This window comes from Engraulis encrasicolus, chromosome 22 (assembly GCF_034702125.1).
Source record: "Engraulis encrasicolus isolate BLACKSEA-1 chromosome 22, IST_EnEncr_1.0, whole genome shotgun sequence".
In the NCBI taxonomy this organism is placed as follows: Eukaryota; Metazoa; Chordata; class Actinopteri; order Clupeiformes; family Engraulidae; genus Engraulis; species Engraulis encrasicolus.
Window position 1 is genome coordinate 19355804 of NC_085878.1, and position 16784 is coordinate 19372587.

A 16784-nucleotide genomic window follows, 5' to 3' on the forward strand; every position below is an offset into this window, starting at 1 on the left:
AGTGGGAAATGAAGTGAAACACCTCCGTGTTAAGTGTTAATGGGTGGTAATGACAAAGCGAATCACAGGAGCAGTGTGTTTACATGTGAAGAGGACAAAAAGGGAAGGTTCGAGACCTGAGACTGGTGTTGAAGGGTTTGACACAATTAATGAAAGAATCACACTGTGTTTCTATACAGGGTGACATAACATCATACAGTAACTTAAAACAACAATGTTAAAATATCAGGCAAAACATATATGTTTCTAATATTACATTTCAATACACATTTGAAAACCAGCAAATGTGAGTTGCGATTATCTTACATATTATGAGTGTAATTTTCTAAATACTCACACCAGGACAGCAACACACTAACCACCATCAACATGAAGAAAAGCAGAGATGGCAGAAACATGCAGTGTTGTCTCTATTGTTTTCTTATTCTTCTTCAAACATTTTGCTTTACTGTGCACGACAAAGCAATCTGTTCTGTGGCATACTCATTTGAGCTACAAGTGTGATATAAAGAAAAATGCCAACAATGCATCCATCCTGAAGTTATTGAAGACCAAGTTCTACATACTGCACGGTCTCTCTGTATACTGATTGCAACACCAAGTGAAAAACAGTTGGGCTGATGTATGCCCTGATAATCTAATTACCCAGTCTATTGTTTTCTGTCCATCACACAGTGATGTGGATAATTATTGTCTCAATCAAATCAAATCAAATAATCATATCAAATCAAACCATAAACAGAGCCTGTGAATGATTTTGTATCAATTTGCTAATGTCATTTTATGAAGTGCATATGTATTTTGCACTGTTTGCATTGTGAATTTAATAATGCATGTTTGGGGTGTTGGGATGCTGTCGCTACCCCTTTGAGCGGTCCCCTAAAGCAGTGGCTCACACTACATAGCCCCAAGTCCTTTTCACGCGGGCCTTTTTTTTTGGGGGGGGGGGGTTGTATTCATGCAGTGTAAATGCAAAATGGCAAAACAATGAGTACAGAATGACATTGGCGCATGGAGAAACTATAGGCCTGGGCCTACATTTCAGCCATTTATATTTTGAGAAATAAGGCTACATAACATTTTACCCATGATATTAGTAGTACATTGTCATTTATATTTCAAGAAAAATGCAGTACAGTGAATCATTTCTGTTTACAACACAGTTTCATTCATCCCTCATGCAGGGGTCTATGTAATGAAAAAAATAATAAAACAAAATAGGAGCAGAGATAAGAATTTAAGAGTACTGTGAAATTGTTAGCGCATAGACAAAAAGGATCTAAGAGGGTAGGCTATGCCTTTTCCCCACACACACATAGGCGTACACATTCTACATGAGGGGTGCTGGTCACAGGGCCAGTTTTTCAAAATTCCTCCCATTAAAAGGGCTGAACAACATATTACACATTTATGTTTATATTCACATTCATTACACATTAATTTCTATATGCAGCCCGATGTCTCCTCTGCCGTGTCAATGAAGGCCTGTCACCTAACTCATTGTAAAACAAAGCCTGGGGAGTGTTAGTAAACTTATCCCATCTGTCCCTTCTCTGAAGGTTTTTTTTATTGCTCCCAAACCCAAGTTAACTACAACAACTTGACTAGGCTTTTGATCCCTCTGTCTTTCAAGCACTTGTGGTTTTCTCTATAGGATGTATTTACTCCAGGAGGAAAATACGAAGAAAATCGTAATTCAAATCGTTTTTAACAAAAACGGAAATCGTAAAAAAAAACCAAACAAATAAATAATAAAAAAAAAACCAAAACAAAAAACACACATTTTCGGAAACTATGGCGGCCAAATTTAAACTATGGCGGGCCGCCATAGTTTCCTCAATGTATGGGAAACACTGGGTACACATCCCAGACGTAAGGAGTGGAAAGGCTAACGGCTTCTAGGTTGCTGTAGGGGTCTGTAGGGGGGTAATGGCAACTGAACAGCAAAGGTACTTAACTCTTCCTGACTACCAAAAATAAAGTTTTCTCACCACATCTAACCAACCATTAAATCCCCTAAACCAGGGCTATTCAAATGGCGACCCTGAGGCCAGATGCGGCCCTTGGACGGCAAGGTTCTGGCCCCCCACAAGCCCCTTGAAATACAGAATCATGTTTTTGGAATTTAGAGATAAAAGTACGGGTTCCATATCGAGCTGAAACGGGACACGGGACGTTAAAATGCAGGAAATTACATCTAAGAAATGCAAAACTTTCTGAGGGAGTGCCCCCAGACCCCCCAACTCCATGAAGTGTCCCGTATTTTTTTCAATGACAGTCAGCAACCATAATACATACATATACTTCGGCCCCTTTACTGGGAGGAATTTGAAAAACTGGCCCTCTTTGACATTTAATTGAATACCCCTGCCCTAAACAAAATGGGTTGCATTACTGATGGATAAATATACATGCGTGTGTGTGCGCGCGTGTGTGCACGACTGCAAGTGGGACAGGTCAAAAAGGGGTGCATTACATGGTTTATCTCCATTTTCCCCCAAGACACAATTCAACATAAATCTATGCGTTTACATGAGACACTTAAGTCCGATTTAACTCACTTTAAATCTTAATTCCACTCTAAAAATATAATGTAAACACTTACCGAACAGGATTTAAGTTTATTCCGATTTAAACTTAAGTCCGATTAAAGTGGGTGGTTTAATCCTCTTTTAAATCCGATTAAACACGTTCCTCTGTCATGTAACCTTTTATTCGGAATTACAATAAATCCAGTCGTTCCACGCATGCTCGTTGACCACATGATGGCGCCAAGAGACCGTGCTCTTTGCCAGTGAGAAAAACATGGCGGCACTTCCTGTTAATTTTCACATGAAAGTTTTGCTTAATTTAAAGTCCCTAAGCGACTATAAATGTTGTGGCTTCCATATATTGATGTAAAAGTGCCCCACGAAGTAATGAAGCACAACAAAGTTACTCCACATTAATATTTGACCACTCGTTTTTCTATGCTAACAGGGTAGCTAATGTAGCATTGTAAATGATCCAGGGAGAAAGGGGGAAATGTTGTGATTTCAGTCCGCCTGAGGCAACGATTTTCGTGGGGAAGATGACCTGCATCTCGGCGGCATTGGACCACGCCCCCGTGCCTTATTTGGCTTGCTCAGCACGTGCGTCCTCAGTCCAATCGCAATGCTTTATTTTCCCCAGACGTTTAATCGCATTTAAGTGAAAGTGCCATGTATACACATCGCAAAATAACTCTTAATCCGATCTATTTAAATCGCATTTATTAAATCGGACTTAAAAACATCATGTACACGTAGCCAATGTTTCAAGCATGTTAAGTCTGATCTTATCTTGGTGGGGGTGTACTGCGATGGGAGAATGTGGTTTAGTGTGTTTGTATGGATTCTTGGCTTATCTTGGTTTGTGGCTAGTGTACTCTGTCTGTTGTGTTTTGAACATGCTGTCTGGTTTCATGTTGGTGTGTTGCTGGCATGTTCTGTATGTTTGTATGTCTGGTCTAGTCTGGCCTGGTCTGGTCTGGAGTCTGGTCTTGCCCTTGGTGGGGAATATTATGATAGCGAAATACTGTGCGTCTCCGCAGCTCCTCCATCCATAGAACTTCACCGGCTTGTTCGGCTGCCTCCTTCAGCCGAGCTCGCCCCCCACGACGGGAGGCTCTGGATTTTCGTATGGCCTTTTCATCGCCGCCATATTCCATATTTCTCCACTATCGTGAACGCTCCACACCGTCATGATTTATGGACAAAAAAGAACTTTCCTTTGCCGTTGAGTTGTGTTTTAGCCTCTGTATGTCTTTGAATGTCTGTTCATGTTTTTGTTTTATGTTATATGTTCTGTAAAGCGTCTTTGGGTATTTAAAAAAGTGCTATACAAAATTGATGTATTACTATTATAAAGTCTGGTAGTATCTTAGTTTGTGGCTTGTACTGTATGTTGTGTGTGTTGGGATGGAGACGGTTCATTACCTTAGTGGGGGACTTGCTGCCCAGAGCCAGTCTCCTGAACACCATGGTGCCGAGGGCGCTAAGGAGGGCGGCGGAGCAGGCGATGACGGCGAACACCAGGGCCCAGGGCAGGCCGCAGAAGTAGCAGGAGGCCCCGGCCGAGGTGCAGATGGCCACGTGCAGCGCCGAGCACAGCAGGCACAGCAGGTAGAAGGGCAGCGAGAGCAGCGCCGAGCCCACCGGCACGTCCACCACCGCACAGCCGCTCAGGGCCTCGGGCATCGCCAGCAGCAGCAGCAGCAGAGTCTGAAAGACAACCAGATACACACACACACACACACACACACACACACACACACACACACACACACACACACACACACACACACACACACACACACACACACACACACACACACACACGTACATGTTCATATATGTTGTACTCTCGCACACATGCACAGAAACACACATACCCATATGTACACACACAACTAAAACACACACACACAACCACACATGGCCAGACACCCCCACCCTGTGCCCTACACACACACGCGCGCACACACACACACACACACACACACACACACACACACACACACACACACACACACACACACACACACACACACACACGCACACAGACACACAGACACAGACACAGACACACACGCACGCACACTCCGATGAACTTTGCACAAGGTCTTTGTGTGCCTCCGGCCCACAGTTAGGAGTACACGGTGTGATATTTGCTTTAAATGAATCCAATAACAGCAAAGTGCACTATTGGGCACAGCTCTCATTAGTCTGTTACCAAACTAACAAACATAACTGATGACCTCCCCAAATTAGCAGCAACTCAATGCACAGATGACTCTATTCAGATACATTCATTCTCCTCCCTCCCTAACACCTCTTTCTCCTTCCTACACGCCATAACCGGCGGCCATGCAGCAAAATAAAGTTCACCAAAATCCGTGGCAAGAAACTAATTGCTTTGCCCTTGCTTTGCAACAGCAAGATGAATGGTGTGTGAGAAGCCCCCTGATCGCGGGGGCCTGTACACAGAGGCAGAGTCACTGCCAAGCCAGGCAACACAGCAGAGGCTTGAGGGAGCGCTGGGACAGGAGCTTTAGAAGGTAAATAAAGCAGGCCATTTGGGGAGGCGGTCTCTGAGGCAGCTTCAGCAGCAGACCCCGAGACTTAAGTCCTGCTGCTGCTCTCTCATGGTTCAGGGAGCGGCACAACAACACAGCAACCCTGCCAACCAACCGGTGGGCTGCTTTTGCCCTGAAGCTTCTCTTTTCATCCTCTCCTCCTCTACCTATCTACCTGTTAAAGAGAGGTAAACTCCCTGGGACTGAGAAAGGGAGGTGAGCTCCATTAGGACACTTGGCCAAGAGAAATAAAAGACAGAATTCGGCTGGGCGATTAAGTCAAAGGAAGAATAATAAAAGACTGTTGCATCAGAGTGTTGTAACTCAACACTGGCTTCAGTCTGAAAGCAAAGAAGGATGAAGTCAATAAGAAAAGCAAACATAGAAGCAAAGACAAAAGAAACAACATCCAAACAACAAACAAATAAATAAATCAATAAAGAGAAAGAGAGGGAAAAATAAATAAGTTGGAAAAAAACACAAAGAAAACATTTCAACAAACAAATGAAAAGAAGTAGATCTTCACCAAAGCGTGAATTGTGATGCCTCTGCCTATAATCATGTCATGCAACTATTTCGTGCAATAAATTGTAAATCATGAAATCAAAAGATCCCTTTGAGCGTGAACTGTTATGCAACCAAGAAACTCAATCAGATGGGAGGATGGACACACGGAGGGACACACAGACTCACGCATGGACTCACAGACAGATAGACAACCAAAGAACAGTATGCCCCCATCCCACAACCTACTGGCAGGAGGAGGGATAAAAACAAAGACTTGTTTGTAAATAATAATGTGGGCATCACCTCTCAATCTAGCCCATACCTGACAGAGTTTACTGACTTTGAGGACTGAGGAGCTAAGAGGATCACTGGAACTGGAACCTCCAACAATTAGACTAAAAGCTTCTGAAGGGAAGAGATACACATGCATTACAACAGTGTCTGCCAACAGTATTCACTCTCAAATATATTACTGTAGATGACTCTGTTTAGGAGGAAGCTCAGACACGATCGCCCTTGACTCTGCTATCCGCAAGTTCTTATTGGAAAGGAGTGTATCTTTGTTTAATTTCCTTTAAATGTCTATCTATTCCAAGTCCAAAATCCAAGTCCAAAGGAAATTCTGCTGTTCATTTCGCTAGAGGAAAGTAAATATAGCATTTATAGTAGCACACTCTTTTCAGAAACATGATGGTCAGCAGGTGTCAACCATTTGCACTTCACTATGACAAGATACCACAAGATGCTCCCTAAGAACCTTCACGCCACAGTTGATAATAAAATACATAGTACACTGAAAATTGTACTTAGTAGTCCTATCAAAATGCCAAAGGATTATTTTTGAAAAATGAAGCCTGATATTCACCTAGAACATAACTCTAAGCATGTAATATTGTGGGGGTTTTTTCCCCAATGCGGCTAGTTTCCTTACTGTCCTCATGTTTCTCCTAACAAGGTCTACTGATGAAACATTACAGTACAGCAAGGCCTCCTCACATGCCCCTATGTCAAAAGACATAATGACGTTTGAGATACACCATCTGACGGAGAACATTGACTTTTTTTCCACCCTTGCTGAGACACCATCTAACTGCTGACGTAAGGAACTGCTGTCATCGCTTTAGGGACCAGATGCAGAGATCTCTCCATGGACAAACTGTGACTCTGGACACACAGTAGCATGATGTAGTGCACTTACGGCCACTGAATTTCCTACTGTGACACGTTCTCCAGACGGTCAATTAAATTTTCATATTGGCACAGTTGCTATGTGGCTTTGTGACAGAAGTGCACATTAGACAGCTGACAGAAGGACAAGGGGAAGCAACATGTTAAATATGTCCACGGTCGCTTTTAGTAGCCTTTCTTTCCCCATTTGGGCTAATGGCCGCAGTGGTTTTAAAAAAGCTCAGTTGGGGGTTTGTCTTTATTCGCTTGGCAACAAGAGGTATGGAACAAACAATCAGGCTTTGGGCACGGAGCCAATCCATTCAAAGCTGGCCAGAGCTTTTTGTCCCCGCAAGCCCAGAAAAAGGCTTGTTGGGAAGTAGTTACAAAGAATTCGGTTCAAGCTATTAAAAGGTGAAGTTGTATCTGATTAAACCCTAACACAGTGCAGCAGGTTGTTTACGGTGATCGCCTGGATATGCACAATTCAAGGGGATTATACCTAAAGACTGAAAACTTCCGTACACGACTCCCAGCTTAATGGGTAGTCAATTAGTAAGTTCTGTCCAAAAGAATGAACTCCAGAGTTAAACTAGAGCAGGTCATCCAAAAATGGCACCGTCTGCCATATCTTAGCCCTATTAGACACAAAAAGAATGAGTGGGTCCGGTGGCTTCAAGGCCTGCTGTCCAGATGGCGTTGCAGCTGTCCTTGCCCAAACAGTTATCAGTCTCCAGCCCTGGCCGGTTCATCCAAGTTCAGGCAGGGGAGTGGTGCACTGGGCGCTGTCCTGAGTGCTGAGCTCTGTGGATGAGCTGGCCTGGGTTAATGGAGCCCATAATGTCTTGACTAAGTGAGTCGGCCCACTGGGGGGTGTCGGGTGGAGGAGAGACGGTCCAGGACTCAGGGTCAGGCTCCACTTGCTGGAGCAACTCTCAATCTGACCACTGAGGGGCCGACCGGCTTCATGGCCCGTTTCACTGAGGCAGCTCTAGACTCGGGCCAGAACCGGCCCAGCTTTGCTCCGCTCAGAGGCGCCCAGCCGGCCGGAGGCAGAATAAAGACAAATGACTGCCGTCAGCGTGGCCGGTCCATAAAGGAGGAGGCACAAAGTGGTCAAACAATGGAACAATGACACCGGGCCAAATCACAGACATTGAAGTGCAACCAGGACACTGTTACAGTGGGGAGCAGGGGCGATCCCGTTATGCGCTTCATTGAAGAAAGAAAGAAAGAAAGAAAGAAAGAAAGAAAAGAAAGAAAGAAGGAAAGAAATGAAGACAGAGAGAAAGAATAGGAAAGAAAGGGAAAAGAAACACAAGCAAGCAAATAAACAAAGAAGCAAAGAAAAAACAACATTAACAAAGGACTTGTTGGTGAATAATGATGTGGTCATAACACTTCAACACATCTGACGGACTTCTCTGACTTTGAAGATTCGGGAGCTTTGAAAGAAAGAATGCGTTTGAAACTCCTCTGTTTGCCCTGCAGTGAGCACATAGAGAAAATCTATGTGGAGAAGATGTCCCTTTTCTCTTCACAGTGAGGTGCGCACCATGTCAGTTGTACAGTCTCTCTGCTCTCATTCAACCAGGTCATTACGGTCATACAGTAATTGCTAAGTTACTAGGCAACTGGACTTCTATTCTTCAACTGTACGTCATTTTCTAATACCATTCAGCTTGAAGCATTCATATTTCCCAGTCTTTCACAACACAATATTCTAATATTAAATATCATTAAAAACAACAAAGAAGGTGAAGCCCTCTGAGAAAGAGACAAATTCCCAAGTAGTAAGCGCAGGTCTGAATTCCACCTCAGTCTTTCAACCTGTTTTTGGTAGAGTGCACAGGACTCCATCTCTATATCGGACGATCCGATGTTCGGGAAATGTTTAGCCATTGACTGCACGCAACTAAGGTCTGTTGACTACGTTTTCCAAGGGGAACTGACTTGCTCAGATGACAGTCTACTACCTAATTAGAATGTAATGTACCTGTGGTCCCCAATACTGTGGAGTACACGTCATCTGTACTGTACTCAGATTTTTAATTAGTTAAATAATATGCATGTGTTGACCGCTAGTGGTTGTGTGCCTGCATGGGTAGGTGAGGCTGGTGCCCAGTACCATAGACTATCATACTTATTCAGACTGACATACTCACATTATCCACCCGGTACAGTATATTTATTAGAAAGCACCCGTGTTGACTGTTAGTGGTTGTGTAGTAGACCCACCTGAGCAGGATGGTGCCCACCACCATGGAGAAGATGTTGTATTTACTGTACTCAGATTTTTAATTAGTTAAGTAATGTGCATGTGTTGAGTGCTCGTGGTCGTGTACCTGCATGAGTAGGATGGTGTGCATGTGTTGAGTGGCCGTGTACCTGCATGAGCAGGATGGAGCCAACCACCATGGAGTACATGTCGTATTTACAATACTTAGATTTTTAATTAGTTAAAGGTGTACTGTGTAATATTTTTAGTAGATCATTTCCAGAATTCATGCTGCCCATTCAAAAGTGTTACTTTTTAAACACATACTTACCACCACCATCAAATTCTAAGTACTCATTATAAATTGCACTTTTCATACTGTATATGAAAAGGGGGATCTTCTCCATGGTCCGCCATTTTGAATGTCAATGGGCATTTTTAGCTGTGAAAATTGCTGTACTTTGGTCATACTAGTAAATATTGGTTTATTACTACATGTAAGTAAATATTCATGACAAGCTCATATTTGGCAATAAGCAGCACTGTTTCAATGAGCAGGATAGTTGCAATACCTACTATGGCCACACCCTACACAGTGTACATTGTGTTGAGTGGCCGTGTACCTGCATGAGTAGGATTATGTACATGTGCTGAGTGGCCGTGTACCTGCATGAGCAGGATGATGTATGCTTTGAGTGGCCGTGTACCTGCATGAGCAGGATGGTGTATATGTGTTGAGTGCTAGTGGCCGTGTACCTGCATGATTAGGATGGTGTGCATGTGTTGAGTGGCCGTGTACCTGCATGAATAGGATGATGTATGTGCTGAGTGGCCGTGTACCTGCATGAGCAGGATGGTGTACATTGTGTTGAGTGGCCGTGTACCTGCATGAGCAGGATGGTGTATATGTGTTGAGTGCTAGTGGCCGTGTACCTGCATGAGCAGAATGGTGTGCATGTGTTGAGTGGCCGTGTACCTGCATGAATAGGATGATGTATGTGCTGAGTGGCCGTGTACCTGCATGAGTAGGATGGTGCCCACCACCATGGAGTACATGTCGTATTTGCCCATCTGGCGGCTGAGGGCGGAGCTCATGGCGTGCAGGGCCTCCAGGTACTGGCGCAGCACCTTGCGGCCCATGTTGCCCAGCACCTCCGATGTGTTGCCCTCCAGGTACAGCTTCATCCAGTTGCCGTGAGACCTCTCCGCCACGCGGAACAACTCGTAGCCCTCCTCTGTGGAGTGGGCAGACAAAACCAGGAAGAGAGAGTGAGTGAGGATGACAGGGAGGGAGGGCACAGCTGGACACAGCTAGATGGAAGGAGAGAGAGAGAGAGAGAGAGAGAGAGAGAGAGAGAGAGAGAGAGAGAGAGAGAGAGAGAGAGAGAGAGAGAGAGAGAGAGAGAGACTGTGATGGATGTAAGCTCATTATACTGTATTGTTTGACATTATGCTTTGGCAATAGAATGAGCTATTTGTCATGTCAATAAAACGCTTTTGAACAGGGCTTTCAACCACATTTTTGCCAAGTGGTTCATTCCGAATAGAAACCATTATATTTCACCATTATAAACCAGTTCAATGTCTTGCTTTTGAATAATAAGTTGAAAGAGAGAGAGAGAGAGAGAGAGAGAGAGAGAGAGAGAGAGAGAGAGAGAGAGAGGGAGTGTGAGAGGGAAAGCAAGAAACACGAGGTGATTTGTCTTCGAGTAAACAACAAGCACTATTAAAAGAATATTGCATAGCAACTGCAGAAACTTCGAAAGACAAAGAATTAGAAGCCGCACAAGTGGGTGCGTATGTGCATGTATTTTGTTTCAGATAAAAGGGCAAAGAGAAAAAAAGGGGGCAAGTTTGTGAGCGATGCTATATGCGGAACAGCGGAGCATGGTACAGAGGTAATTTATTCTGTGTGAGCACAGTGCTGAACCTAAAGATTACACACGGCATATAAGGCGCGAAGGCTGCGAAGGTATTGTGTCAGTGATGCAGGCAGGCAAGCAGGTGGGGGGAAACGTCTGTGTAGCCTGCTTGTGAAGGGGAATGAAAGGGGTACGTAGCCCTTTTTGTTGAAGGGGACGAGAGGAGAGGAGAGGAGAGGAGAGGAGAGGAGAGGAGAGGAGAGGAGCGTAGCTGGGTGGGTGAGAGTGAGGGGCACTGACACAAATAAACTTCCACTGCAGTGGGTGAGAGACAGCGCTTCAGAGTAACAGCTAATCCCCGTAGAACAGAAACACAGAACACCTCATGCTCATACACATGCACACACACACGCACACACGTACACAAACACACCCATGCACACACAACTTCTGCTCCTATTGTTGGCACAGACCTCTCACACTCTCTCTATGACAAGCACACACACACTCACACACTCACACACACACACACACACACGCTCCGTGAAACTTTCATCAGGCTAACCATATTCAGCCTGAATTGATTTTTTGTGGCGAAATACAAGCGCCAGTCACAAGGCTCAACAATTAAAGCCTGGGTGGTCTTAGTATGTGAGGACAAAGAAGCCAGGACTTTTCTGTGCCTATTTGGCAAATCCTTTGACTTGCATCACTCTGCATCAGAACTACAAGAGAAAATCCCAGGGTGAATAAAATGGCATACATCAATTATTTTGCTTTTGAAGCCGAAAGACTGAATATATTTATGTTCAAATTGTTCAAATTTCTTTATTGGAGGATAGCCTCTTGAGATAAAAATCTCGTTTTCGAGAGGGTCCTCAGAGAAACATACATAACACACACATTACAAATATTCACACACACTGCAGCTCTTCCCCACCACACACACCCCATCTCTTACCAAAATAAATTAAAGTTAATACCATGGCTAAAAAAAAGTTCTTCATAATACAGGAGGAGAAAACCAAAGAAAACACAAAATAAATATTCATGTCCATAATGTTCATACATGTGTATAGAACCAAAATTTAAGAAAACTGAGACATAGACAACGGGAGAAAAAATAACTCTATGGAGAATCTAAAACATATATCATTTTTCACAGATCATACTTAACTGAAACATCTACATTGGTCAGATGATTGAATGTAGTTCTGAAGGGATACTTTAAAAGAAGGGAAAGATGTAATGGACCTTAATGAGGAGGGTAAGCTGTTCCAATCAGAAGGGGCTTTAAACTGAAATGCACGTCGTCCAATCTCTTTGGAAATTCTTGGAACAGAAAAGAAAACATGATCATGGTGTCTTAAGGCATATGATGAGCTATAAGAGATTAAGTACTGTCTTAAATAAAGAGGATAATTGAAAAATTTGCATTTATAAATGAACTGAAACCAGTGAAACCGTCGTCTGGCCGATGGAGATAGAATATTCATTCTCTGATACATATCGCAGTGATGGGTCAAGAATGGGCACCTCAAGACAAATCTGCATATGCTATTGTATACAACAGTAAGCGATTTAAGATTGGATTGAGTTGTGTTCATGTACACAGTGTCCGCATAGTCAATGATAGGAAATAAAAGTTGGGTAACAATTTTTAATCGTGTATCTTGAGTGAAGCAATTAATTGAGCGATAAAGCTGTCTTAAATTAAAGTTGATCTTTTTAACAATTGAGTCAATGTGAGGCCTAAAAGAAAGATGTGAGTCCAACCATAGACCCAGATATTTGAATTCATCTACACTTTCCATAACTGTACCATCTAGGAATTTAACCATTAAACTATTTGCTTGAGTGGGTTGACCTGAATTAATGGAAAATAACATACTATGAGACTTAAGTTTGTTGAGTATTAACCCATTATTCAAGAACCATTTTTGCACAATATCAAAATCAGTTTGAAGAGAGGATTGAATTGAACAAACATCACGCTTCGAGGTATATATAACTGTATCATCTGCATAGAGTAGAGTTTGACAGTCACCACATATTTGTGGAAGGTCATTAATAAAAATAGAAAATAAAAGAGGGCCTAAGCAAGAACCTTGTGGAACTCCCTGTTCCATAACCATAAACTGAGAGAGGGCACCACTGACTGATACGCACTGACGTCTATAATGCAGATATGAATTAAACCAAAACATAGATTGCTCAGACAGACCAATAGCATGTAATTTGTCTAGAAGAAGATAATGGTTAACCAAATCAAAAGCCTTGGTGAGGTCAATGAAAATGGCTCCAGTAGGCATATTGACATCCAAAGATGATGTAACATCATTAACAAATTTAGTCAGTACAGTAGTAGTGGAAAAATTGGGTCTGAAACCTGACTGACATGGTGATAGAATTGAAGACTCATTGATATAATTGAACAGTCTCTTGAATATAATTTTTTCAAATATTTTAGCAACATTACTAATGATAGAGATTGGTCTATAATTATTAGATTCAAGTGGATCACCACTTTTGTGTAGAGGTATTACCTTAGCACACTTCCACATGATTGGAACAGTGCAAGTAGATAAAGACAAATTAAATAAGTCACATAATGGATATGATAAGACATGAGAAGCCATTTTTAAAAACTTAATCTCAAGACCATCTGGACCCGTACTGTTACCCGATTTAATTTCAGCAATAGATTGTTGTACCTCAGTTGGGAGTATTGAAGAAAAGGAGAAGGAGCGGTTAGACACAGTGCTGTTAACATGGTTTGAGTAAGAGAAGTCAGATGGGCGTAACCTACAGACAGAGGAAAAATGCTGATTAAAAGCATCAGCTACAGAAATGGGGTCAGTAATAATATTATTATCATCAAGCCTGAGCTTTTGAGGGGAGTTCACAGAAGATTTGTTCAGAAGACCATTAAGCTTTTTCCAGAACTGTTTGGGATTCGTGAAGTTGTTAGATAAGGAATTTTTGTAATAATCAGATTTAGCGTTTCTTGTTTTAACTGTACAAATATTTCTTAATCGCTTATATTCTGTCAAATATTCTACATTTTTTGTTGTATGATAACGCTCCCAAGCCTTGTCCCTTTGCTTAAAAAGATGGATTAAGTCACCAGAGATCCATGGGAGATGATGGCCTTTCACCTTAACCGATGCCAATGGAGCATGTTTGTCTATGACTTTCAGCACCTCTGTGTAAAAAAAATTCCATGCATCTTCAGCATAAGGGATTAATTCAAATCGATGCCAGTTAATGTTTAGTAGATCTTGAACGAACGCCTCAGCGTTAAAGTGATGATATTGCCTTACCTGAATTACTTTCGGTGGCAGACGAGGTAATCTAATTTTCCAAACACAAAAAATAATGGAATGGTCGCTAAAACAGTCAGGGAGGACACCAGAGTTAGCAATTCTGTTAGGGTGGGTGACCAGAATCCAGTCAAGGAGAGACTTGGAGCTCCCAGCTATTCTTGTGGGCTCTTTTATTAATTGAGTGAGATTTAGGCTTTCAAACTGAGTCCTCTCCTTTAATGAGGATCTGTCAAGCCAATTACTGTTAAAGTCACCCAGAACCATCATTTCATCAGAGCAATTTAAATAATTAATAGTAGTGAGAATATTAACAGTTGAGTCTGATGGAGAGTTAGGGGGTCTATAGATGTTACCAATAATTAGCCGTTTGTTCTGATGTAAACTTACTTTAACAAAGAGACATTCAAAGTTCAAAGGTCCGACACTTGGAGCAATAAGTTCAGAAGATAGACTGGAGGAGATATAGGTGGCTACACCTCCCCCACGACTACCCCTGTCTTCTCTATATAAAATATAACCATCAAGACTTATTTCAGCATCCCCTATACTACTATTTAACCATGTTTCAGAAAGAGTAATTATGGCAGGTTTATTATAAACAAGCCATGCTCGAAGCAAATCAATTTTACGAGGTAGACTCCTGATGTTTAAATGGATAACAAATAAACCTTTACCCATGGTCATTCCAAAGACAAGAAGAGATGGAAGAGAGGGGTAGGATGGAAGAGCAACACACACACTCACTCACACATTCACACACACAAACAGGCACAGGCTGACAGAGCAGAGACATTCAAAAGAAAAAAAAAAGAAAAAGGAACAGACTGTCTGCTGATAAATGCCACGTTTATATTAGTTGTCTTCATCTCCCTCCCAAATAGAAAAAAAAAATAAAAATAAATAATAACGAAAAATCAGGCCCAAAATATTCATTCATTATTGATCAGCAGGGGGCACTGTTTTGAGAAGAAAGTTTGTTGGGAGAGTAAAGTGGCACTAAACATTTAGAGACTTCAATAAAGACTGAAAAGAGAGAGAGAAAAAAAAATGAGCGAAAAATAAAGAAAATGGAGTAGGCACCAAAAGCTTCATATCTCCTGAAGAGAGAGGGAAAAAAAAAAAAAAATTGCGCTTAGTCCAAATCTTTCCAAGGCATTCTGTCGCATGAAAAGTCAGAAGAGCAACCCAGGAAGTAGGCCTACTTTTCTCCAGCGATCATAAGTCACAAACATAGGGCGAGGAAAAAGTTACTTGCTATTCAGCATTCTGCATAACAGAGGGGGAAAAACGGAAAAAGAAGCTCATAGCTCCAGCAAAAATGTCATTGAAAATGTCACTCGATGCAGCAAAAATAGGAAGCAGGCGCAATGAAATAAGGATCATTCAATCATAGCTGGGTTCTGTAGGAACGCGTTCGCTTCATCTGGAGTTTTGAAGTGCCGGGGTTTACCATTGAAGGTGATCTTAAGAATGGCCGGGTAAAGCAGGTTGTAGTGTATAGCGCGATCTTTGAGTTCTTTCTTGACGTCGTCAAACACGCGTCGCTTTTTTCGCACAGCAGCACTGTAATCAGGGTAGATGTGGATGAGTTCATCATTGAACTTAAGTTGTCCTTTCTCCCGGGCAAGTTGCAGGATTTTTGCTTGTCCAGGAAGCTGAGGAGTCTCACCACAATCGGCCTTGGTTTCGTGTTGTCTTTATTATCCTCGGAACGGCGCATTCGAGAGCGGTGGGCCCTCTCTATGGCAGGTGGAGTGGAGAAGTTGTCAGGCCCGAGTAGTTGTAGAATCAGAGCAGCAATAAATCCACGGGTGTCACTGCCCTCAGATTTTTCGGGAATGTGAATGAAGCGCAGGTTATTAGACCTGCTTCGGTTTTCAGCGTCCTCCACCTTTTCACGCAGGTAAGCGTTGTCTTTTTCCAGTTCAGTGATACGCCTCGCGAGGTCAGATATATTATCCTCATTGCTCCCGACTCTCTGTTCAAGCTCCGATATGTGTTCGCCCAGGGTGGACAGAGATATATCTATTTTGTTCAATTTGGTTTGTAAATCGTCCATCTTTGCATCAAAGTGGGAGACCATTTCAGATTTTAATTGTTGCAGTGCGTCCAGAAGGAACTTGTTTGCGTCTGGTTGCTGCATTGTTTGGATTAGGCAACCCTTCTCGCAGGATCAGTGTATATTCCAGAGGGAACGTTCTTCGGTGCCAAAAACGTGCACAATATTTGTAAACTTTCAGTCCACTTCAATATTGTCTTTTAGAGCTATATGAAGGCAAAAATAAACTTTACATAGCAGACCTGTCTGAACCAAACGCTCACGGATCAGCCATCTTGACACGTCATCACCACTGGAAAAAATGTAGTTTGTTCAGTTTCCTGTCTGCACACACACAAACACACACACACACACACACACACACACACACACACACACACACACACACACACACACACACACACACACACACACACACACACACACACACACACACACACACACACACACACAGGCCCGGAGTGGGCCCTGTAATCAGGCCGGGATTTTAATTCACATCTAGGCCACTTTGATATGGAAAATCGCTCACAATGCATTTTATTGGACTCAT

At 42.5% G+C, this 16784-nt stretch overlaps 1 protein-coding gene across 1 annotated transcript in view; it reads right to left on the reverse strand.

Moving 5' to 3' along the window:
- Positions 1-16784, reverse strand: part of pigg (phosphatidylinositol glycan anchor biosynthesis class G (EMM blood group)) — a 172295-nt gene that overhangs the window by 78085 nt on the left and 77426 nt on the right. The window contains 2 exon segments of the mRNA XM_063188079.1: positions 3957-4241; positions 10005-10222. Of these exon segments, the coding sequence (XP_063044149.1) occupies positions 3957-4241; positions 10005-10222 (503 nt within the window).